This window comes from Procambarus clarkii, chromosome 11 (assembly GCF_040958095.1).
Source record: "Procambarus clarkii isolate CNS0578487 chromosome 11, FALCON_Pclarkii_2.0, whole genome shotgun sequence".
NCBI lineage: Eukaryota > Metazoa > Arthropoda > Malacostraca > Decapoda > Cambaridae > Procambarus > Procambarus clarkii.
In genome coordinates this window covers 28869093-28892874 of record NC_091160.1, presented here as the reverse complement: position 1 = coordinate 28892874, position 23782 = coordinate 28869093, and the positions used below count along the sequence as shown (strand labels likewise).

The window sequence follows — 23782 nt, the reverse complement described above, 5'->3', positions numbered from 1 at the left end:
TATATATATATATATATATATATATATATATATATATATATATATATATATATATATATATATATATATATATACTCACCTAGTTGTACTCACCTAGTTGTGCTTGCGGAGGTTGAGCTCTGGCTCTTTGGTCCCGCCTCTCAACTGTCAATCAACAGGTGTACAGGTTCCTGAGCCTATTGGGCTCTATCATATCTACACTTGAAACTGTGTATGGAGTCAGCCTCCACCACATCACTTCCCAATGCATTCCATTTGTCAACCACTCTGACACTAAAAAAGTTCTTTCTAATATCTCTGTGGCTCATTTGGGCACTCAGTTTCCACCTGTGTCCCCTAGTGCGTGTGCCCCTTGTGTTAAACAGCCTGTCTTTATCAACCCTGTCAATTCCCTTGAGGATCTTGAATGTGGTGATCATGTCCCCCCTAACTCTTCTGTCTTCCAACGAAGTGAGGTTTAATTCCCGTAGTCTCTCCTCGTAGCTCATACCTCTCAGCTTGGGTACTAGTCTGGTGGCAAACCTTTGAACCTTTTCCATTTTAGTCTTGTGCTTGACTAGATATGGACTCCATGCTGGTGCCGCATACTCCAGGATTGGTCTGACATATGTGGTATATAATGTTCTGAAAGATTCCTTACAAGTTTCTAAAGGCCGTTCTTATGTTAGCCAACCTGGCATATGCTGCTGCTGTTATCCTCTTGATATGAGCATCAGTGTGTGTGTGTGTGTGTGTGTGTGTGTGTGTGTGTGTGTGTGTGTGTGTGTGTGTGTAGAAATTTAAGAGAAACTGGATATTGGAAAAAAACTTGAATATTCCCAAGCCATAAATCACTTAGGAACTCTATGACCCAACCAGGGTTGGAAGCTGTGTCAACAGGAGCCTCACCTCCTGGTGTACACAGGACCATAACCACCTCACCAGGACTGGAAAGTTTACTCCGCTGCTCCCAGGTCACTCATCTCACCTACCATTTCCCTCACTTCTATCTTTATCCTGCAATATCTTCCCTATCAACCTCTCCTTAGTCTCCAACCTTTCTCCCAGTCTCCCACCTCTCCCTCTTTTCTCTTCTCTCTCTCCCCTGTCCTCGCCCTTTTCCACTCTTCCATCCTCTATGTCCTCCCTCCTCTCCTTCCCTCCTCCCTCTTCCTTTTCCCTTTCTTCTCAGAAAAGTTTATCCATATAATACAAAGTACTGAAAAAGTGCTCAACTCTACGGAAAACACGTCATTGATTTCAGATTTGACTTCATGAAAAGCTCGACTCGGTATAGGGAGACTCGCTATAGATGTCGACATTTCTTAAATTGTGGCATTTGTGCCATGCCCGCCTGACCTGTGACACTCCCATACTCCCATCCTGGAACGTTGGGTGAGGCTAAGCCGAAATATTCCTACTTCATCCTCATACAGATGACATATTTCATAGATATGCTATATGGGGAACAGGTGTCTGTTTTTCTCTCTATCTCTTACTCTCTCCCCCATTCTCTCTTTCTCCTTCCTGTTCTGTAAATTTCCCTCCCTTCCTTCCCTCCCTCTCTTTCTGTCTCTCTCAGATCAAAACAATATATATATATGACCAGCAAACATGCCACAGAAACATAGCATTAATTTTACTACTGTTACCTTGACAAAATTTTGTAACAAATGTTGTGTGTAATGATCAGCTGAAAACCTGTTGAAAAACTATGCAAAACTAAACAATATTTCAGACTAGGAATTGTTGGTTTTCGCAATAGGAACTACACCTACTTAAGTGGGAGCATGGGGATTTGGGGGCCTCGTAGCCTGGTGGATAGCGCGCAGGACTCGTAATTCTGTGGCGCGGGTTCGATTCCCGCACGAGGCAGAAACAAATGGGCAAAGTTTCTTTCACCCTGAATGCCCCTGTTACCAAGCAGTAAATAGGTACCTGGGAGTTAGTCAGCTGTCACGGGCTGCTTCCTGGGGGTGGAGGCCTGGTCGAGGACCGGGCCGCGGGGACACTAAAGCCCCGAAATCATCTCAAGATAACCTCAAGATAGACACCAATATAAATATCTGTATAAGCTTTGTGTTATAAGGAGAAATAACATGCTTATTTATATATATGTATAAATCTTCCAAGTGAAGGAATAAAGAAAGAAGCTGGCATCGTGCATGTAAAATACGTCTTTGAACATATATTATATAAGCAACAAATTATTAATTATTTTTTTACCAACATTTTCAAAGAACCTTCCGTTAAATGTATTTACTTATACATTAATGCAATTTGCCAGCGAAAATTTAGATTCAAATGAATAAAACAATTCACTGTGGCTTGAAAATTTACATCCATATACACTCAGTTTCTTCTCTTTTTGCAAGTTTTAGTAATCGCTTTAGTTAAAACAAATAACTGTGTTATGTAACTTAACCTTACATTACCTACTTTATTTTTTAATCACATCGCATCATATCACATCACATAACATTAAATCATCACACATCGTATTATATAGCATCACATCCCATCGCATCACATATTGAATCACATGAAATTACTCTTCAACTGAGAATTGTATGATTTTCACCTGTCATGTGGTTTGGTATTGGACCGAAAACCTATCAACGTTATTAAGGCGACAAAAACATTTTACTGACCAACCAGCAAAGATTATACAGGAGTGCTGAACACACTCGAGGACTAAAGTAAACTTGGTGCATTACACTTGGAAGCGAGTTATACCTCTTTGTTTATATTCATCAATAAACACGTCGGCAGCAAGAGAAGTAGCAATAGACCGATAATAAGCTGTTAAAACCATCGTTCATCGGGCCATCAGGATGCCCCGATGGACATCCTCGAATCAAGAGTGAAATTACACGCTGGCATAAAATAACACGGGTAGCAAAAGTTTTCGTTAATTTACATCACAGTTGATTGTTTGCTTCAAACAGGTAAAAAGGGCATCCTCCTGTTTTGATCGACTTCAAATTGCATATAAATAGGAATATTAGTTGAGGCAGTTTGTTATCACCAACAATCGAGGATTATGTCTGTTTTCAAGCACCGTTGCTGCACTATATATGTAGTAATTAGTATATATGTTGGCCATTAACTTGGACTAGTTGGTACAGGATCTTGCATGATCAACGTTCGATTCTCAATGGTCCAAGTGTTCTGCCACTGTTTCCTCACTTCGTACTCATGCTTCAGGTCGTCTCCTTGTATTCCTTCCCAGTGTTACATAGCCGTGCTAGGCTTCCCAGTGTTAATAGGCGTGCTAGGCTTCCCAGTGTTATATAGTCGTGCTAGGCTTCCCAGTGTTATATAGTCGTGCTACGCTCCCAGTATTATATAGGCGTGCTAGGCTTCCCAGTGTTATATAGTCGTGCTACGCTCCCAGAATTATATAGGCGTGCTAGGCTTCCCAGTGTTATATAGTCGTGCTACGCTCCCAGAATTAAATAGGCGTGCTAGGCTTCCCAGTGTTATATAGGCGTGCTAGGCTTCCCAGTGTTATATAGGCGAGCTAGGCTTCTCAGTGTTAAAACGCGTGCTAGGCTTCCTAGTGTTATATAGGCGTGCTAGGCTTCCCAGTGTTATATAGGCGTGCTAGGCTTCCCAGTGTTATAGAGGCGTGCTAGGCTTCCCAGTGTTATATAGGCGTGCTAGGCTTCCCAGTGTTATATAGGCGTGCTAGGCTTCCTAGTGTTATATAGGCGTGCTAGGCTTCCCAGTGTTATATAGGCGTGCTAGGCTTCCTAGTGTTATATAGGCGTGCTAGGCTTCCCAGTGTTATAGAGGCGTGCTAGGCTTCCCAGTGTTATATAGGCGTGCTAGGCTTCCCAGTGTTATATAGGCGTGCTAGGCTTCCCAGTATTAATAGGCATGCTAGGCTTCCCAGTGTTTTATAGGCGAGCTAGGCTTCTCAGTGTTAAAACGCGTGCTAGGCTTCCTAGTGTTATATAGGCGTGCTAGGCTTCCTAGTGTTATATAGGCGTGCTAGGCTTCCCAGTGTTATATAGTCGTGCTAGGCTTCCCAGTGTTATATAGGCGTGCTAGGCTTCCCAGTGTTATATAGTCGTGCTACGCTTCCCAGTATTATATAGGCGTGCTAGGCTTCCCAGTATTATATAGGCGTGCTAGGCTTCCCAGTATTATATAGGCGTACTAGGCTTCCCAGTGTTATATAGGCGTGCTAGGCTTCCCAGTGTTATATAGGCGTGCTAGGCTTCCCAGTGTTATATAGGCGTGCTAGGCTTCCCAGTATTATATAGGCGTACTAGGCTTCCCAGTGTTATATAGGCGTGCTAGGCTTCCCAGTGTTATATAGGCGTGCTAGGGTAAAGGGAACTACTGACAATGACCCGTTTTTTTTATACGTCATTGAAGAAGAAACAATAACTAGAAATTCCGATTTTTTTTTAACTCATAGAGTTAAGAATTATGTTATTACTAGTAAACCGTATGGCATATAAAGTTTATATGCTTTTCACTCATCTCATTTTTCAATCATTATTATTTGTATATCTGGCACTTCACATCATTCCCCTACTATCTAGTTTTTCTCTCATATTTTTACGACAATTTTAATTTTTCTCTCATCCATCCCTCATTTCATTCATTCTTTTCATTATTTACTACATCTTTGGCCGGAAATTCTCAGATTCCCTGCATCTCCACGAGGAGAAACTCTCACTGGTGAGGTTATCCTTTACTGAAGAAAGTTTGGTAATTAGCAGCTGAGAGGCAAACAACACACCGAATGTCGGAACTTTGAAAGCCAAGAGAAGCAGTGATTATTATAAAGTCTGTGTAGCTAGGAGATCTTTTTCCCTCCTGGGACGGGTGGAAAGTCTTAACCTTCCAATGGGATCTTTCTCCTTATATCTGGTCTTCAATGAGATTCTCCTTATATCTGGTCTTCAATGAGATTCTCCTTATATCTGGTCTTCAATGAGATTCTCCTTATATCTGGTCTTCAATGAGATTCTCCTTATATCTGGTCTTCAATGAGATTCTCCTTATATCTGGTCTTCAATGAGATTCTCCTTATATCTGGTCTTCAATGAGATTCTCCTTATATCTGGTCTTCAATGAGATTCTCCTTATATCTGGTCTTCAATGAGATTCTCCTTATATCTGGTCTTCAATGAGATTCTCCTTATATCTGGTCTTCAATGAGACAGTATTATAGATGACTGCTGAATAAGCTGCTCACAACACTATAGTTCGGTCAGCGCTGATAGATCCCGGGGTTTAACACCAGCGGCAGGACGTTTTAACCCAACGTATCCTTTCACCTGATGTGCCTTTTCATCTAGCAGTAAATAGAAACCAGGTAGTTAGATAAATGTTTCGGGGGCTGCCTCTATAGGACGGTCAGTTGAGGATCTAGGGGAACCTGCATAATCCTTACACTCTTTCTATCATCTGTCCAAACACTTCGGCTGGACGGTAGAGCGACGGTCTCGCTTCATGCAGGTCGGTGTTCAATCCCCCGACCGTCTAAGTGGTTGGGCACCATTTCTCCCTCCCCCCTTCCCGTCCCATCCCAAATCCATATCCTGACTCCTTCCAAGTGCTATATAGTCGTTATGTCTTGCAGCTTTTCCCCTGATAATTCCTTCCTTCCTTCTTCCTATCTTCTACTACGTGAAACAGGAGCCATATAAGGTTTCGCCTTGAAAAGGCTTTGTAGGACCTAAAGAAATATAAAGATCTGGTGCATATGCGGGAAGAGAAAAAAACGAGGAATATGAGAGGGAAGTAAACGAGGAATATTAGAGGGAATTAAACGAGCGATATGAGAGGGAATTAAGCAAGGAATATGAGAGGGAATTAAACGAGCAATATGAGAGGCAATTAAACGAGCAATATGAGAGGGAATTAAACGAGCAATATGAGAGGAAATTAAACGAGAAATATGAGAGGGAATTAAACAAGGAATATGAGAGAGCATTAAACGAGAAATATGAGAGGGAATTAAAACGATGACTATGAGAGGGGAAGTGGTTATATAAGGTCGTCAAGGAAGTGGGGAAGGATGTAAATCACAGATAATATTTATGATATGAAGAATAGGGAGTGGCAGTATTGTCTTGGTAAACAGCGGTCAACCTTGCGAGTGTTCCTGACATCCGCCACTGTGACTCAACAGGTGATGCAGGGAGAGAGGGTCACAACTTTTGCAAGAGTGTAAGGAAATTATTGAAGCAGTTTGATATTCCCAAACAAGAATATATTCATGGGAGATACCCAGCGCATAGGTTCGAATCCTCGTCACAGCTCCTGTGGGTGTTCTCATTGATATATATCACGATAATATAATTTATCTGTGTATTTCCAAACAGGTTTAGAATGATTTTAGCATTAACCTTTAACCTGTGCTCTACATAGTGGATTTCCAAAACCCATAAACTCAATTTTCGTATGCTTGTGTCTGATCATCAGATCTGTTCTCTCTATATATATGTAAGATGTCCAAAACTCATAAGACCCAGCTTGCTCATGCAGGTCAATCTCCTTTACGTGTTGATAGTGTTGTCTCAACCTTTGCTAACGTGTTAATGCAACGCTTAACTTGACTGTTAACTACAAATATCGATGCACATCTGAGGCACTGGAGATATGTCTTTACACCTTTAGGACATCAAGGTGGAGAATAAGATGCGATCTAGTCTTGGTGCCACTTCGATCGTCATCAACTTGATCGACCTGTATGAAAAATTTCAACACTCAGTTTAGTAATAGATAATTTGATTGACAATTAGGTGTCGAAATAGTACGCACTGTGGAGTAGTTATACATGTTGGTGATAATCTGAGCTTGACAAAACATTATTTTGATTTTACTTATTTTATTTGGAAATACACTACTAAAGAGTATTCCACAACTCAGTTTTATTTAAGCAAAACAAGTCCTTGGATCACAAATCATTGTAAATGGTGATAAGTTCAAAGTTTAGAGAAAAACACAAATACCGAGCTCTTTCAATTGGATTTTTCATTGTGATAGTCGGGCGGAACTAGGCTGAGCTTTCGAATTATCTCTCATGGCAAAAAGGAGATTTTGCAAATAGTTCATATACAAAAAAGCAATCTAAATATAATCGATTGTTGCTTGACCCTTAAATATTACATATTTTCGTTTCGACCTGATACCCGGATTTGCTCTAGTAACGGAGGCCACATCTTTATAGTTTAAGCTCTTAAGCCAAAATAAAGTGAAGACTTTTGGTCCTTCTTGGAGTCCACCCAAATCCCGAGACCCCCTACTACATTGATATTAGTAAGAAAAAGTTGAGATATGAGAAGCAAAAAAATGCCTAATCCATCTGGTTCATGCAGATATTCGTCTGGTTCTTCCAGGTAGCTGTCTGGTTCTTCCAGGTAGTTGTCTGGTTCTTCCAGGTAGCTGTCTGGTTCTTCCAGGTAGGTGTCTGGTTCTTCCAGGTATTCGTATGGTTCTTCCAGGTAGCTGTCTGGTTCTTCCAGGTATTCGTCTGGTTCTTCCAGGTAGCCGTATGGTTCTTCCAGGTAGCTGTCTGGTTCTTCCAGGTAGCCGTCTGGTTCTTCCAGGTATTCGTCTGGTATTCGTCTGGTTCTTCCAGGTAGCCGTATGGTTCTTCCAGGTAGTCGTATGGTTCTTCCAGGTAGCCGTCTGGTTCTTCCAGGTATTCGTCTGGTTCTTCCAGGTATTCGTCTGGTTCTTCCAGGTATTCGTCTGGTACTTGGAAGAACTTCACGGGCTTGAGCCAACCCTTGGCTGGTGTCTCTAAGGGTCGTCACCCTCCTTGGAGAACGGACCATGTAAGATTATTATAAACGAGATGACAACGAATAAGATCAATATACCACGAGAAATGAGGCACAAGTATCTCGAGGAAATTTATAAAGAAGCCGGAAATGAATTAGATCAAATCTACACCGATGGTTCATCTAATCCTACTAATAGCAGCACTAGAGCTTTATACACTGTAAATAGAAGTAATGTCTATTGTGACGATAATCTCCTTCAAGAGATTGAGCCTGCTCTTCCCTCCAAAAGACGTCGATATAAACATCTATATAAAACAAGTATGGAAGAAAAATCCAACAACGACAACACCAGCAAGGTTTGCCAGAGCGCAAAACGTATGCAGCCAGGAACACCTGCTCCACCTCAAACCGCCAAACTACCTGTCTTGTCGCCGGCTCATCGCTGATTGGCTGCAGGTCCAGCTGCAACTGCACTCTACCCACCATACTACTTGATGTCTGGGGCCGCCACGACCTCAGTCTTCAGAATATCCCGTGCTTTCGACAAGTTAACACGTCTCGTTGGTAGACTAAGCCCCAGGCTTACGTGTACTAAGAGAAGTGATAGCTTGAAGCCAATATTCCGGCACCTATTTACTTTGTTTGCCATACACTTGTTATTTGTTCACTTGTCTTAACGTAACTTTTCATTTTGCCATTTGATTATTCTTATTACTTTGATTGATTGATTTTATTATACGAATTTGTATGTCCATTTTATTCATGTTTTGCTTTCTTTAACGTAATTAAAATTTCATTGCTAAAATTTACTTGTGTTTTGTGTGTCTTCTCCTTACCTTACCACAGACGAAGTTCCAGAATTTCTATTTTTTTTTCTATATGTGACGAGGCCATACCCCTAGCTTTTGAACAGCCGAACACCAACGCGTTACCGTCACACTATCAAAAAAGAAATGAAAAAGTACGTATTAAAAATCATGTCTCCTCAACGCAAGGAAAGCAAACTACCATGGCTATAGCATTACGACTCCTTGAAAGGAACACTAAATTTGCTGTGAACTGCACCAATTCAAAACATGCCTTACGAAGCCTTAGCGAGAGAGAGATAAAAAAATACAGAAAACTAAGCGATAATCGCCAAAATCTAGATATCCGTGTAAGTACAAACCAACCAAGGAAGGGTGATCAAGTGGATTTCCTCCCACATTGGAATTTATGGAAATGAGAGAGCAGATGTGCTGGCTGATGAGGGCGCTGACGGGGTCCATATTGAATATTTCATACGCACGACCCTTCTACAAGTCGTAGGTATCATCTGGCACCAACACCGTGTGAAGTCAATTGGAGAGAGAGAAGGATAGAAGAACATCAGTGAATCTGTACGCTGGTACAATGTGATGGCAGCTGGCAATCCAAATCATTATGGACGAAGGGGAAGTGGCCGCGGGAGAGAATAAAAAATAGCGAAAATTGGTCTTGGGAACAAATACCCATGGAGGTTAGGGATGGAAACAACACCTGAGCAGCAGAATTACCATAGAACTGCAGAACCTGTGGTGAGAGTAATTAAAACAGACTTGACCACTGCCAGAGAGACTGTGCCCCCCTAAGAGGCCTTACAAATATGAGTAAAATAATAAACGCCAGATTGCTCGAGTTACGAAAGCACTATTTGTACAATTTAAATACTATTCCTATGAGATTCTCAAACTTTGCACTCGCAGTTAACTTAATTTTATTGGATGGTAATAGTTGATCTCCTTACACACACATAAATCACATTAGTGTGATGAATCATATGAACAAATCCACAAGGGCCCAGCCAGGTCATAGGTTCGAACCCTCTTCACGGCCTTTGTGGATTTGCTAATCTCCATGTTTGATAAACTGTTCCCTCGATACTGTTAAGCAAGCCCCAGCTGCGTCTGGGTACAAGTGTCAGGATGAACAATCCAGCGTATTTTCTTCCTAATGAAGGTGTTGTACATGATGCAATAGCGGCATATTCACTCTCACGATGAGTACTGATGTCCAACAGACTCGCCCTTTGGGGTAAAAATTACAAAAATCTTCTCATCACGCAATTTTCATAAATTGTAGCCATCTTCACTATACATTATCTTCCTCACTGGAACCATCTTCACTATACATTATCTTCCTCACTGGAACCATCTTCACTATACATTATCTTCCTCACTGGAACCATCTTCACTATACATTATCTTCCTCACTGGAACCATCTTCACTATACATTATCTTCCTCACTGGAACCATCTTCACTATACATTATCTTCCTCACTGGAACCATCTTCACTATACATTATCTTCCTCACTGGAACCATCTTCACTATACATTATCTTCCTCACTGGAACCATCTTCACTATACATTATCTTCCTCACTGGAACCATCTTCACTATACATTATCTTCCTCACTGGAACCATCTTCACTATACATTATCTTCCTCACTGGAACCATCTTCACTATACATTATCTTCCTCACTGGAACCATCTTCACTATACATTATCTTCCTCACTGGAACCATCTTCACTATACATTATCTTCCTCACTGGAACCATCTTCACTATACATTATCTTCCTCACTGGAACCATCTTCACTATACATTATCTTCCTCACTGGAACCATCTTCACTATACATTATCTTCCTCACTGGAACCATCTTCACTATACATTATCTTCCTCACTGGAACCATCTTCACTATACATTATCTTCCTCACTGGAACCATCTTCACTATACATTATCTTCCTCACTGGAACCATCTTCACTATACATTATCTTCCTCACTGGAACCATCTTCACTATACATTATCTTCCTCACTGGAACCATCTTCACTATACATTATCTTCCTCACTGGAACCATCTTCACTATACATTATCTTCCTCACTGGAACCATCTTCACTATACATTATCTTCCTCACTGGAACCATCTTCACTATACATTATCTTCCTCACTGGAACCATCTTCACTATACATTATCTTCCTCACTGGAACCATCTTCACTATACATTATCTTCCTCACTGGAACCATCTTCACTATACATTATCTTCCTCACTGGAACCATCTTCACTATACATTATCTTCCTCACTGGAACCATCTTCACTATACATTATCTTCCTCACTGGAACCATCTTCACTATACATTATCTTCCTCACTGGAACCATCTTTACAGCTCACTATCTTCCTCACTGTTTGTTACCTACATATAACAATTATCACTGTAACAATTTTAACTACACAGTCTTCATCACTGTAACCATCTTTATTCCCCAGGCACTGCCGCGTACCCCCAGTCTACATCCATCATCACTACCACCTTTCCTACCCTTCACCATCTTCCGTTCCCTCCACCTCCTTCCCTTCCCTCCACCACCTTCCCTGCCCTCCATCACCTTCCCTACCTTCCACCACCTTCCCTACCCCCCACCACCCTCCCTCTCATCCACCACCTTCCCTGCCTACTTCAGCAATTCCCTACCTTGAACCACCATTTCTCTACAGCACCACATACCATCTCTCCACCATCTTCCCTCTTCATCAACACTATCTCTACCCATCATCATCTTCCCAATTCTTTCCCACCTCCCTTACTCTTCACTAACTTTCATTCCCTTCAACCACCATCCTTACAATTCATCACAGTAAGAAAAATCCTTACCCTTAGGCTGGACGCCAACCTGCATGAAGCGACGGTATCGCTTCATGCAGGTCGGCGTTCAATCCCCGACTGTCCAAGTGGTTGGGCACCATTCCTTTCCCCTCGTCCCATCCCAAATCCTTATCCTGATCCCTTCCAAGTGCTATATAGTCGTAATGGTTTGGCACTTCTCCTGATATTCCCTCCCTTATCATCTTGTTGCAAAGAATATTTTAGATATATCTTAGCAAAAGTGGAATCTCTTATTTAACGAGTTTGGAAATTAGTTCATTTGCCTTTCATGCAGAGGAGAGGCCGGTTGCTTGACCCCACATCGCCTGTGACCATCCCCTAACAAAGACAAGTCACCCTGCAAAGTTCGGTTGGGGTAACCCCCTGGTATCTGACCTCCAACCTAGAACACACAGACACACGTTCCGTTATTTAAGTATAGGTTAGGGAATACAGGAAGTGAACAACGGAGAACAACATTGGCCATTGGCATGAACAAAGAAATATAACAGCAAATTATTCTATGTAAATATAAAATACTGATAGAAGGTATAAAACAGAAAAGATAATTAATGGTCTTGGAAATGTAAAATGATCATCAACAGGACTACATAAACAGGGAACTGCACGATACCTTGTAATAATTGTGGCATTTTTACATAAGTGAAACATTCTTAAATCCTAATATCAGAAAGTTTATATGATTTCTGCATATTTTATTAACACCCAGACTGCTTGTCACACCAGTAATGATCTTCACAACACACAAGAACCAAGAGAAACATTATGGATGCCTAACTGGTCACCAAAAAAGAAAGTTATGGTAGGAGACACCACATGTTATCTACAGTTACCAAAAGCTGTTAACTTAGTTGAGCAAAGTTAAAGAAAAGTTAGCACTGATGCATCGCTGTCTATGTTATTTGCTAAGGAATATGAAGTGTGAAGTAAGCCTTCTACGTTTCCTCCCTCACCACACCTTCACTATCTTTACCTCCCTTATCTCATTACACCGTCACTTTCCTAACCTGAGTACGAGCAGAAACCTTCTTTCCCTCACTATTCCTTCATCTCACTTACCTCACTACCCCGTCAGTTTCCTTGCCTTAATACACCTCCACTTTCTTTACCTCACTACTCCTTCACCTTCCCTTCCTCATAACACCTTCACCTCCTCCACAGTAAATTTTCAGTCTTTATAATGGCAGAAAAAACTGAGGTAAACAGGAAACTGCACACGTTTAGACACAGGCACAGTGCTGTGGTCACGAGTATGGTCACTAAGACACAGACTCCCGCTTGGGTGGCTACCCACACGGCGGGGTGATGACTCGTGGGGGAATACAAAGAATGGGAAAACGTTGGCGCGCATTTTAAAACAAATCCCATAATAATAGCACAATAATTATAGTTTTAATAAATATTTTATTTCCATGATGGGGCTAACCTCATGGCCCTGAACATGTGAGTTTTGTAAATCATTGAGCAAACGTCATCGACACAGAAAAGCGTATAATAATAATAATACCTTCACCCCCTTTACCTCATACACATTCACCTCCCTAACCCTCACCACAGTCGCCTTCCCCCACCCCCAACTAACATACGCCTAGTGTGTATTGCAATTGTTGGGTTACCATTACCTGAGGCAGGTGGCTACAGGTGACAGATCTCCCAATCCTGAGCACTCCTGGTGCAATCTCTGTGAGCAGGAACTGAGACATGATCTCCCACATTACGTCACCGAATGCCCAGTTATTAGACCATTCAGACCCATTGGCATAAGGTACCTAGAGCTATGCGATTACTTTATTCACTCTCGTGTTCTTGAAGATATCCTCAAATTACACCCAAAATTTGCCAGTGCAGGCTACTGACCATTTGGTCCTGTATGACTAACCATCCTGCGAGATGGGGACTTTTAGTATCACTGCTGCCTTATTCACTCTTGTGTTGATGATGATATCCTCATAATATACCCAGTCTGCTAGTGCAGACTACTAATCACATGCCTCTGTATGACTAACCATCCTGCGTGATGGAGATTTTTTAGCACCACGTATCTAGCTTTGTGACACACTTCATATAGTCTAGGGTAGCTGCACAAATGCACATGTACCAAATATATTAGATACATGTGCATTTGTACATGTACATGTGTTTGAATGAAAGAGATAGAAAAGAGACTAACAGTTTCAGAAACTTTTTATAATTTGTTGTGAGAAAATAACAGTAAGTCACATGCTGGATGTCACGTGACCAGTTGACTGCCAGACTAGCCTAGCAGTATTTTCAAGGGTTGAATGGAATGGAAATATCAAGGGAAAGCGCCAAACTATTACGCCTATATAGCACTAGGAAGGGGTCAAGATAAGGATTTGGGATGGGACGGGAGGGAAGGATTGATGCCCAACCAAACCACCTAGACGATCGAGGATTGAACGCCGACCTGCATGAAGCGTGACCATCGCTCTTCCTGTCAGTCCAAATGTTTCAACGGTTGAGCCAGAGCTATTAGCTTCCCGCCTTACACACCTGAACTGGCTGTTTAAAAGTTGAAGAGTCTAATGAGCTCCGTTAAATCTACATTAGAATCCGTGTATAAATTTTACCTCCGGCGCTGGACTTCCTGATACATACCATTTGTTCATTGTTTTAAAAAATGAGGTAAATTATAATTGTCTCTGAAGCACAATTGTGTATTTAAATGCTGATAGAAACAGATAATTATCAACAACCATCACCAATCGAAATTTGATTACAATTTGAAATTTTTCAAAATTAATAACAATATTCTCTGAGAGAAAATCCACCAGGGCTGTGAGGCGGGTGCGAACCTTCGACTAAGGTATTGCCAGTTGAATACTCTACCACTGAACCACCAAAACATGTAAAAAAAATCATAAAATCGGATTTTTATTAAAATCCCAGGACGCCTGGAGGCTCCTACTGAAGCCATACTATATACAGTCCAAGTTTGACCGTATGGCCCATAAGCCCCCGGGTCGGAGGGCTGAGTGGTCCTCCACCTTACGTACTAACTTCATCGTTTTGTCTCTTAGATATGACAAAAATTTATAAAACACAAAAATTATGTGAATTTACAAAAAATAACAACACCAAAAACCATGATAAGCAGTTGTGAAGAGAAAACACTAGGCCGGCATGATTATGCAGAGATTAGAAGAAAATAAAATTACCATAAGAGAGAACATAAGCGGCCCAACAGAAGTATAGAGCAACAATTACACGCTGAAACTGTCGTTACATTTTCCCTGCAAATATAATGCATGGTATAGGAAAGATGGCTGGCGATTTATGCTGGCGAAATAATGGCTCCACATTAATTAAACAAATATATGTGTGTAAAGGGAAGACTACGATAAGAGGGAGTGATTAAAGCGACCGACACAGAGGAGCCGGCTGGTGGCAGCTGGCGAAGGGCCGCTCGGCGAGACGTGTGGGGGACTTTGGGCAAACGAGATACAGTCGAGCATCATTAAAAGAAACTTGGCAAGAGGAGGAGATTTTTTCCTAAGCAGCAGAAGCAGGAAAACAGAATGACGCCAAATTACCAAGGAAACTTTCCAACACTGGCCAGGCGAGCAGTGTGGTCTGTAAGGGGGACCAGAATAAAAGCAGAATGAGGAAGATATAGAAAACGGGAATTAAGACGCAAAAAGAGTCCTGACTAGATAAGGTAATTATCAGAAGAAAGAGCTAAGCCAGCCCGACTAAGCGAGACATGAATGTCTCGTTGAAAACCTCAAGATTTTGGAAAGACCTGGGTAAATACTGGGATGAAAACATGGTTGTTGATATATTTAGTATATTGCCGTGTAGCATACTAGACGTAAGACCGATGGCTTATTTTAAACGTTGGCTAGACATATATATGAATGTGTTTGGGTGGATATATAGGGTGCTGCCTCGTATGGGCCAGCAGACCGTCTCCTGCTTCCTTAATTCTTATGTTCTGAAGATAAATGAGAACATATGAGTTAAGAAACATACAGAAAGCCGATGCGCACCTGCAAGGCAGTTCCTATTTATATGCACCCAAACTCATTATTATATGTCTAGCCTTAATCCAGAGAAATAAGAGATATCTCCAGAGATATCCCACACGTCTGTTAAAGACGTGTGCCTGACAGCTGGGTGGACAGCGCTTCGGATTCGTTGTCCTGAGGTTCCTGGTTCGATCCCCGGTGGAGGTGGAGACAAATGGGAAAAAGTTTTATTTTCACCCTGATGCCCCTGTTACCTAGCAGTAAATAGGTACCTGGGAGTTAGACAGCTGCTACGGGCTGCTTCCTGGGAGGTGTGTAACAAAAAGGAGGCCTGATTAAGGACCGGGCCGCGAGGACGCTAAGCCCCGAAGTCATCTCAAGATAACCTCAAGAAGACGTGTTGGAATAATAATGTTAAACTAAGCGAGTTGTTGAAGTTAAAAGCTACTAACAAGTAGTTATAAAATGGGCATCAAGTCGAAAGACAATATAGCATCGTCAAATGCTAACCTAACAATGCAAATCTTTTCACTACATAGAAAATGTATAACTGTGAACAGGTAATACAGTTAAGGGTTAATAAGGAAGACATGGCATACTATACTGGGCAGTATGGTAGGCATCCTTCAGTCTAAGACTATGGAGTTGCGCCCTGACAGCGGGCAAAGCCTGGGTAGGTAGATATGGAGGAGAAGCTGTTACCCATGCAGCAGGTCCCCCCTCTCCACGTTGCTGAAATTATCCAATGGAAAGGCAAATGCCAATACACATGGTTCCAGCAACGTCGCAGGAGCTGCCAGAACGAGGTCGACGTCAACAACGAACTGCCTTAGGGGCTCCAACTCCGGATTTTTCCTCGAGGTTGACTCCTGAAGCCTTTCCCAAAAAGGGTATGGCCGCAAGGCAGCGGAGGTTTAAAATCAGGGTTTTCCTTCCCCTAGATGGGCTGCCTTCCCAGGCTATCGAGTCCCATCTACCCGGATGGCATACTACATGGCATACTATAGAGTAATAAAGAGAACAATCCACAAATTAATAAAACAATTACATTTAAAACACACCAAGAAGTACATCAGTACATTTCATCTAGTGGGATAATTGACAGGAAATATATTTTTTGTGTACTCACCTAGTTGTGCTTGCGGGGGTTGAGCTCTGGCTCTTTGGTCCCGCCTCTCAACCGTCAATCAACAGATGTACAGGTTCCTGAGCCTATTGGGCTCTATCATATCTACACTTGAAACTGTGTATGGAGTCAGCCTCCACCACATTGCTTCCTAATGCATTCCATTTGTCAACCACTCTGACACTAAAGAAGTTCTTTCTAATATCTCTGTGGCTCATTTGGGCACTCAGTTTCCACCTGTGTCCCCTAGTGCGTGTGCCCCTTGTGTTAAATAGCCTGTCTTTATCAACCCTGTCGATTCCCTTGAGAATCTTGAATGTGGTGATCATGTCCCCCCTAACTCTTCTGTCTTCCAACGAAGTGAGGTTCAATTCCCGTAGTCTCTTCTCGTAGCTCATACCTCTCAGCTCGGGTACTAGTCTGGTGGCAAACCTTTGAACCTTTTCCAGTTTAGTCTTATGCTTGACTAGATATGGACTCCATGCTGGAGCCGCATACTCCAGGATTGGTCTGACATATGTGGTATATAATGTTCTGAAAGATTCCTTACACAAGTTTCTAAAGGCCGTTCTTATGTTAGCCAACCTGGCATATGCTGCTGATGTTATCCTCTTGATATGAGCTTCAGGGGACAGGTCTGGCGTGATATCAACCCCCAGGTCTTTCTCTCTCTCTGACTCTTGAAGTATCTCATCTCCCAAGTGATACCTTGTATCTGGTCTCCTGCTTCCTACCCCTATCTTCATTACATTACATTTGCTTGGGTTAAACTCTAACATCCATTTGTTCGACCATTCCTGCAGCTTGTCCAGGTCTTCTTGAAGCCTCAAGCTATCCTCCTCTGTCTTAATCCTTCTCATAATTTTGGCTTTTCAGCAAACATTGAGACGAATGAGTCTATACCCTCTGGGAGATCATTTACGTATATCAGAAACAGGATAGGTCCAAGCACAGAGCCCTGTGGGACTCCACTGGTGACTTCACGCCATTCTGAGGTCTCACCCCTCACTATAACTCTCTGCTTCCTATTGCTTAGGTACTCCCTTATCCACTGGAGCGCCCTACCAGTTACTCCTGCCTGTTTCTCCAGCTTATGCATCAACCTTTTATGGGGTACTGTGTCAAAGGCTTTCCAACAGTCCAAAAAATGCAGTCCGCCCATCCTTCTCTTTCTTGCTTAATCTTTGTCACCTGATCATAGAATTCTATCAAGCCTGTAAGGCAAGATTTACCCTCCCTGAACCCATGTTGATGGGTTGTCACGAAGTCTCTTCTCTCCAGATGTGTTACTAGGTTTTTTCTCACAATCTTCTCCATCACTTTGCATGGTATACAAGTTAAGGACACTGGCCTGTAGTTCAGTGCCTCTTGTCTGTCACCCTTTTTAAATATTGGTACTACATTAGCAGTCTTCCATACTTCTGGTAGGTCTCCCGTTTCCAGTGACCTACTATTCACTATAGAGAGTGGAAAGCAAAGTGCTCCTGCACACTCTTTCAATATCCATGGTGAGATTCCATCCGACCCAACAGCTTTTCTCACATCCAGCTCCAATAGGTGCTTCTTGACCTCATCTCTTGTAATTTCGAACCTTTCCAAGGTCACCTGGTTTGCTGCCACCTCTCCTAGCGCCGTGACTTCTCCCTGTTCTATTGTAAAGACCTCCTGGAACCTTTTGTTGAGTTCTTCACACACCTCTTAGTCATTCTCTGTGTACCTGTCCTCGCCCACCCTAAGTTTCATCACCTGTTCCTTCACTGTCGTCTTCCTCCTGATGTGACTGTGTAGTAGCTTTGGTTCGGTCTTTACTTTATTAGCTATATCATTTTCATACCTTTTCTCAGCTGCTCTTCTCACACTAACATACTCGTTCCTGGTTCTCTGGTATCTCTCTCTACTTTCTGGTGTTCTGTTATTACGGAAGTTCCTCCATGCCCTTTTGTTTAGCTCCTTTGCTTTCATACATTCCCTATTAAACCATGGATTCTTCTTTTGCTTCTCTGTTTTTTCCTGTTGGGCTGGGACAAACCTGCTTACAGCCTCCTGACATTTTTGGGTGACATAGTCCATCATGTCTTGTATGGACTTGGTTCCGAGTTCTGTGTTCCAATGCATATCCCATAGGAATTTATTCATCTCCTCATAGTTTCCCTTTCGGTACGTCAGCCCTTTGTTTCCCAGTTCTTTTTTGGGGGTGATAATTCCTAGCTCAACCAGGTACTCAAATCTCAATACACTATGATCACTCATTCCCATGGGGGCTTCCAACTTAACTTCCCTTATATCCGACTCATTTAGGGTAAATATCAGATCAAGCAAGGCTGGTTCATCCCCTCCTCTCGTTCTTGTCGGTCCCTTGACGTGTTGACTTAGAAAGTTTCTTGTTGCCACATCCAGCAGCTTAGCTCTCCATGTGTCTGGGCCTCCATGTGGGTCTCTGTTCCCCCAATCTATCTTTCCATGGTTGAAGTCTCCCATGATTAGTAGCCTGGATCCGTTCCTGCTAGCCACAGAAGCTGCTCTCTCTATTATATTGATGGTGGCCAAGTCGTTTCTATCATATTCTTGCCTGGGTCTTCTGAAATTCGGTGGGGGGTTATATATGACTACTACTATAATTTTCTGTCCTCCAGTTGCTATGGTGCCTGATATGTAGTCACTGAAACCTTCACAGTTCTGAATTTTCATCTCTTAAACTCCAACCTTCTCTTAGTAGCAAAGCTACACCACCTCCTCCTCTACCTTCTCTCTCTTTCCTCACTACATAGTAGCCCTGTGGAAACACTGCGTTTGTTATGGTGTTTGATAGATGTGTGTGTGTGTGTGTGTGTGTGTGTGTGTGTGTGTGTGTGTGTGTGTGTGTGTGTGTGTGCGTGTGTGTGTGTGTGTGTGTGTGTGTGTGTGTGTGTGTGTGTGTGCGTGTGTGTGTGTGTGTGTGTGTGTGTGTGTGTGTGTGTGTGTGTGTGTGTGTGTGTGTGTGTGTGTGTGTGTGTGTGTGTGTGTGTGTGTGTGTGTGTGTGTGTGTGTGTGTGTGCGTGTGTGTGTGTGTGTGTGTGAATGGCAAAGTAAATGTAGTATATAAATTAACATCTAAAAGGTAAATATATATTATTGTTATTTTTCACTTGTAATGAGAGTGCGTAAAAAAAATATCGAGTATAGGAATGATATCTAAAACAAGGCAATATAAGCAACGGGTATGATGATGTTTCATCGGATATCACGACGGTGAATACTGATTCATAATAGAAAATTAAAAAGATCTATGAGGTGAAGCAAAGAAGAAAAGTTCTTTTAGAGATAATTAAGTATTTTTTAATATGGTAATTATTTCTAGGAAGACAACATCGAAGAAAGCGCAAGAGTCTCTGACTGACTTCTCAGAGTTTGGGAACTTAGTGTCTGGCTTGTCGGAGCGGCCCGGGCTGACCGCGCAAGTTCGAACGCACCGGATATTCCCCCAGTGAAAGTTTTTTTTGTTTGAAGGGAAGACAACATTAAGAAGTAGTGAGAGATGGAGTGAAGATAGCATGGATAAAGCAGGAAGAAGGAAAGGAGGGAGGGGGAATTATCAGGAGAAAGCGTCCAACCCATTATTACGACAATGTCGCACTTGGAAGGGGTCAGGATAAGGATTTGAGATGGTACGGGGTGGGGAAGGAATGGTGCCCAACTACTTGGACGATCGGGGATTGAACACCGACCTGCATGAAACGAGACCGTCGCTATACCGTCCACCCCAAGTGGTTGACAAGGAGGATGGAAAGGAGAAAGAGAGAGTAGATTGGAAAGATCAGAGGAAAGGGAGATTACTGAATAAGATAGAAAAGATTGAAATGAACAGAAATCAGAGAGTGAAGACAGAATGATGTGTGGGATGTGAAGTGGAATAGTAAACAGACATAGAATTAATCACAGAGAAGGTAAGCCATGCAATTGGACAGAAGGCGGCCAGGATAAAGACGTGAAATGCAATGGAATGAATTTAAGGAGATGAAGGCGGCATAATATATTACGAATTAGGTATGGCAGGGTGAGCGGAATTGTAACATATGAGAAATGAGAGAGAGAGAGAGAGAGAGAGAGAGAGAGAGAGAGAGAGAGAGAGAGAGAGAGAGAGAGAGAGAGAGAGAGAGAGAGAGAGAGAGAGAGAGAGAGAGAGAGAGAGAGAGAGAGAGAGAGAGAGAGAGAGAGAGAGAGAGAGAGAGAGAGAGAGAGAGAGAGAGAGAGAGAGAGAGAGAGAGAGAGAGAGAGAGAGAGAGAGAGATATGAAAGAATTACGAAGCTACTGAGGAGGGAGATAAGGATAAGATAAAAACCACAAATTTAGGTAAAATGGGTTTAACAGAAAGAATGAAGCAGGAATGGCTGCGAGCTGCATAAAAAAAAATATAAATAATCTGTGTGATTAGTGGCAACAAGACCAGGATTGGGAGGAAGGGGACATTTGGGATGGTCAGTAAAGTGTAAATAAAATGCTGAGACTGAAAAGAAAAGTGAGACGAGAGGGAGAAACCCGATAGACGAAATAAGAAGGAGCAATAAGACGGGTGAAAATATATTATGATTATGAAATGATTATAAGATTAATGAGAGATTATTACTCTCTCTAATATTATCACACTATAATCTTATTATATTTTATTATTCTATAATCATTATTATATAGATTATTACTCTCTAATCTTAATAGGTATATTATTATTATTAGGATTATGAGAGTAACGTCAAACAAAAATGAAGTTTAAATAAAATATCAAAACAGAGATAAACGGTGAAAGGGAACTGATGGGATAGATTAGAGGAAACGGGAGAGAGCACGAGGGAAAGGTATAAGCGAGACGAGGATAAGGGAAAGGAGGGCATGGCAACGGGAAAAAAAATTTGGAGGTTTATTCGAGGAGAATGTGAAAGCAGGAAGTCGTGAAATTCAGACTAAAAATTTCCGGCCTTTCTCGGAGGACGGTTGCAGCGAAAAAAGTTACTGAAGGAAGGCGTTGTCCACGTCAGGTCTGTCAGCTCTATTTCGTGAAGGGAAGGTAAAACCTAGTTTGGCCATCCGACTCTGCGTGGGAGAACCAGGTTGATCTTCGAATTAGTGATTTTTAGTGGGGCAATTTGGTAAAAATATTAAACCAAAAAATATCATTCTTGCCGCTCCAGTAACAACGACTCAGTGAATTAGTTTGCGGATCGTCATTTTTGCCCGCTTGTGTGTCAACTCCAGCATGTAGATGGTCACCGAACACTGGGGAGGTGGAGGCGGTGGTGAGACACGGGTGGATGTGAGGGTCACTTCGGAATATAGTTGATCCTAATTTAGCCGTGTAATATGGACTAGTTTCGGGATGTCCGCCTTGGTATCAAGGGGTCCCGGGTTCTCCCGCTCGTATACAAAAGGGAACAAGACACTCTCCTTTTTTGGGGGGGACATTCCCATGTCCAGCAATACAAAAGTTGGGTCTCGGCGGTTTAAGTGATTTTATAATGCTCAGTTGAATCCACTCAGCGTCTCGTTACCAACAGTTGGCATATTTCAGTCCCACAATGACTTCCGCTCCTCCAAAACACACCTAACATGGAAATGCTGTTTTGTGAAGAGAAAGTCATTTCCCCCTCTCTTGTCAAAGGGGACAATACAGGTTTTAAAAAACTGTTGCAATCGACCAGTCCACCTTGACACCCTATTTGCTTTGGGAGTCATACTTGTCCAGTACTGGTATACAGGACTGCCTTGTAATTAATAAAAGGACCTTGTACTTAAAGGTGGGTTCATTATTTTTTATTACGAGTTATCAGGGGATAATTATGTATTAATTAGTATTTTGGATCAACAAGATCCATGCGTAGTTCAGAAATTATGAAAGTCAAAGTAATGCTCTTCTGGTCACGTGGTCGGAGGTGACCACAACCAATGACGTCAAGTTTCAGAAAACCCGCCCAAGCGGTTGGGCAAGGTTTGCCACTGGCTGCAGTGACGTCACAAACTGCTGGTTGCTCCCTTACAGTGTTTCAGGTTCTTATGAGGATTCGCCTGATTGAAACGACCTAAGATGGTCCGAACCAGATACAGAGCAGCTTTGATGTCACCTGAAACAGGAGAGTCCTAAAGGCGAACATATAGTAGTCCTGTTTACCGGAGAAATAAATATATTGGAGTGAATTTATCTGAGGGCTTTTAACGCTCTTAGTGGCCTCGACGAGGACAGAAAGCTGGCGGCTTGTCAAATGCTCCCTCATTGTTCCTGATCCCCCTATTGAATTATGTTCTAGTTCTATTTGTTTTCTTGAAAAATTGGAAAACAACCAATTCTAGTTGTTTTCGAGTCTTCAGCATGTCTGTTCGGATCGCTTGTAAGTACACAAAGACTGCTTGCAACGGTTGACATCATTCATGCCAGAATCCCAGTGGTAAATAACGAAAAGTGATCGTACTTAGTTTGAAAGGATAATCCCAGTAAACAATAAACAGCTTCAACCGTTTTTTGTCATTATTATATTTATATATACCTGAGTTCTTGCATCTTAGTTCAGCCACTAGCACTCATAGTGTTTCGGGCAGGTCATTAATCCTAAGAGTCCCTGGAATACGACCCGCCAAATCGTTTAACAAACCAGATAACCATTCACTGCTTGGTGACCAGAGGCTACAGTCAAGGATTGACGCCAAGTAAATCCTCCCCGACCAGGATACGAACCCAGGTCAAAGCGCTGGCGAAACGCCAGGCGAGTGTATTACCACTTCGCCCCGGGGCCCAACAGTACCTGCTAAATGATGCTTGTTGCAGAGCACAACCCATTCTCCTATGATTTTCCAACGTTACGAAACTATTTTACTAATGTGCCCTTATCCTAACATACCAGAGGATCTAAAATAGAAAACAGGGCAGTATGCCAATTTTGCGAATGCGCACAAATTTGGGAACGATTTTCGTCGATTTTGTGGCCTTATGTGAAGTATACGTCAAAATGCGACGCTCTATTAGGAGGACGGGTTGATACCGCCACGTTGCGCTGATGAAATCTGAGACCGTTGTGTATTGAGACTGTACGTCCCCTCTCGTCACGTGCCCTCCCTTCCGTCTACCTCTCCCTTTCTCTCTTCCTCTCTTTTCTTACTCTCCCCATCCCGCTCTCTCCCTCTCCCTCTTCCCCATTTCCTCCTCTTCTCCTCACCTCTTCTCCCCCATCTCCCTATCCTCCCCTCCAACATCGAACAGACAGTCTGTTCCACTT

At 42.3% G+C, this 23782-nt stretch overlaps 1 protein-coding gene across 1 annotated transcript in view; it reads left to right on the top strand.

Annotated features, from left to right (window-relative positions):
• Nucleotides 1-7804: 7804 nt before the first annotated feature.
• Nucleotides 7805-23782, top strand: part of LOC123758512 (mucin-2-like) — a 44716-nt gene continuing 28738 nt past the window's right edge. The window contains exon 1 of the mRNA XM_069322992.1: nt 7805-7961. Coding sequence (XP_069179093.1) covers nt 7805-7961 — 157 coding nt within the window. The remainder of the gene's footprint in view (nt 7962-23782) is intronic.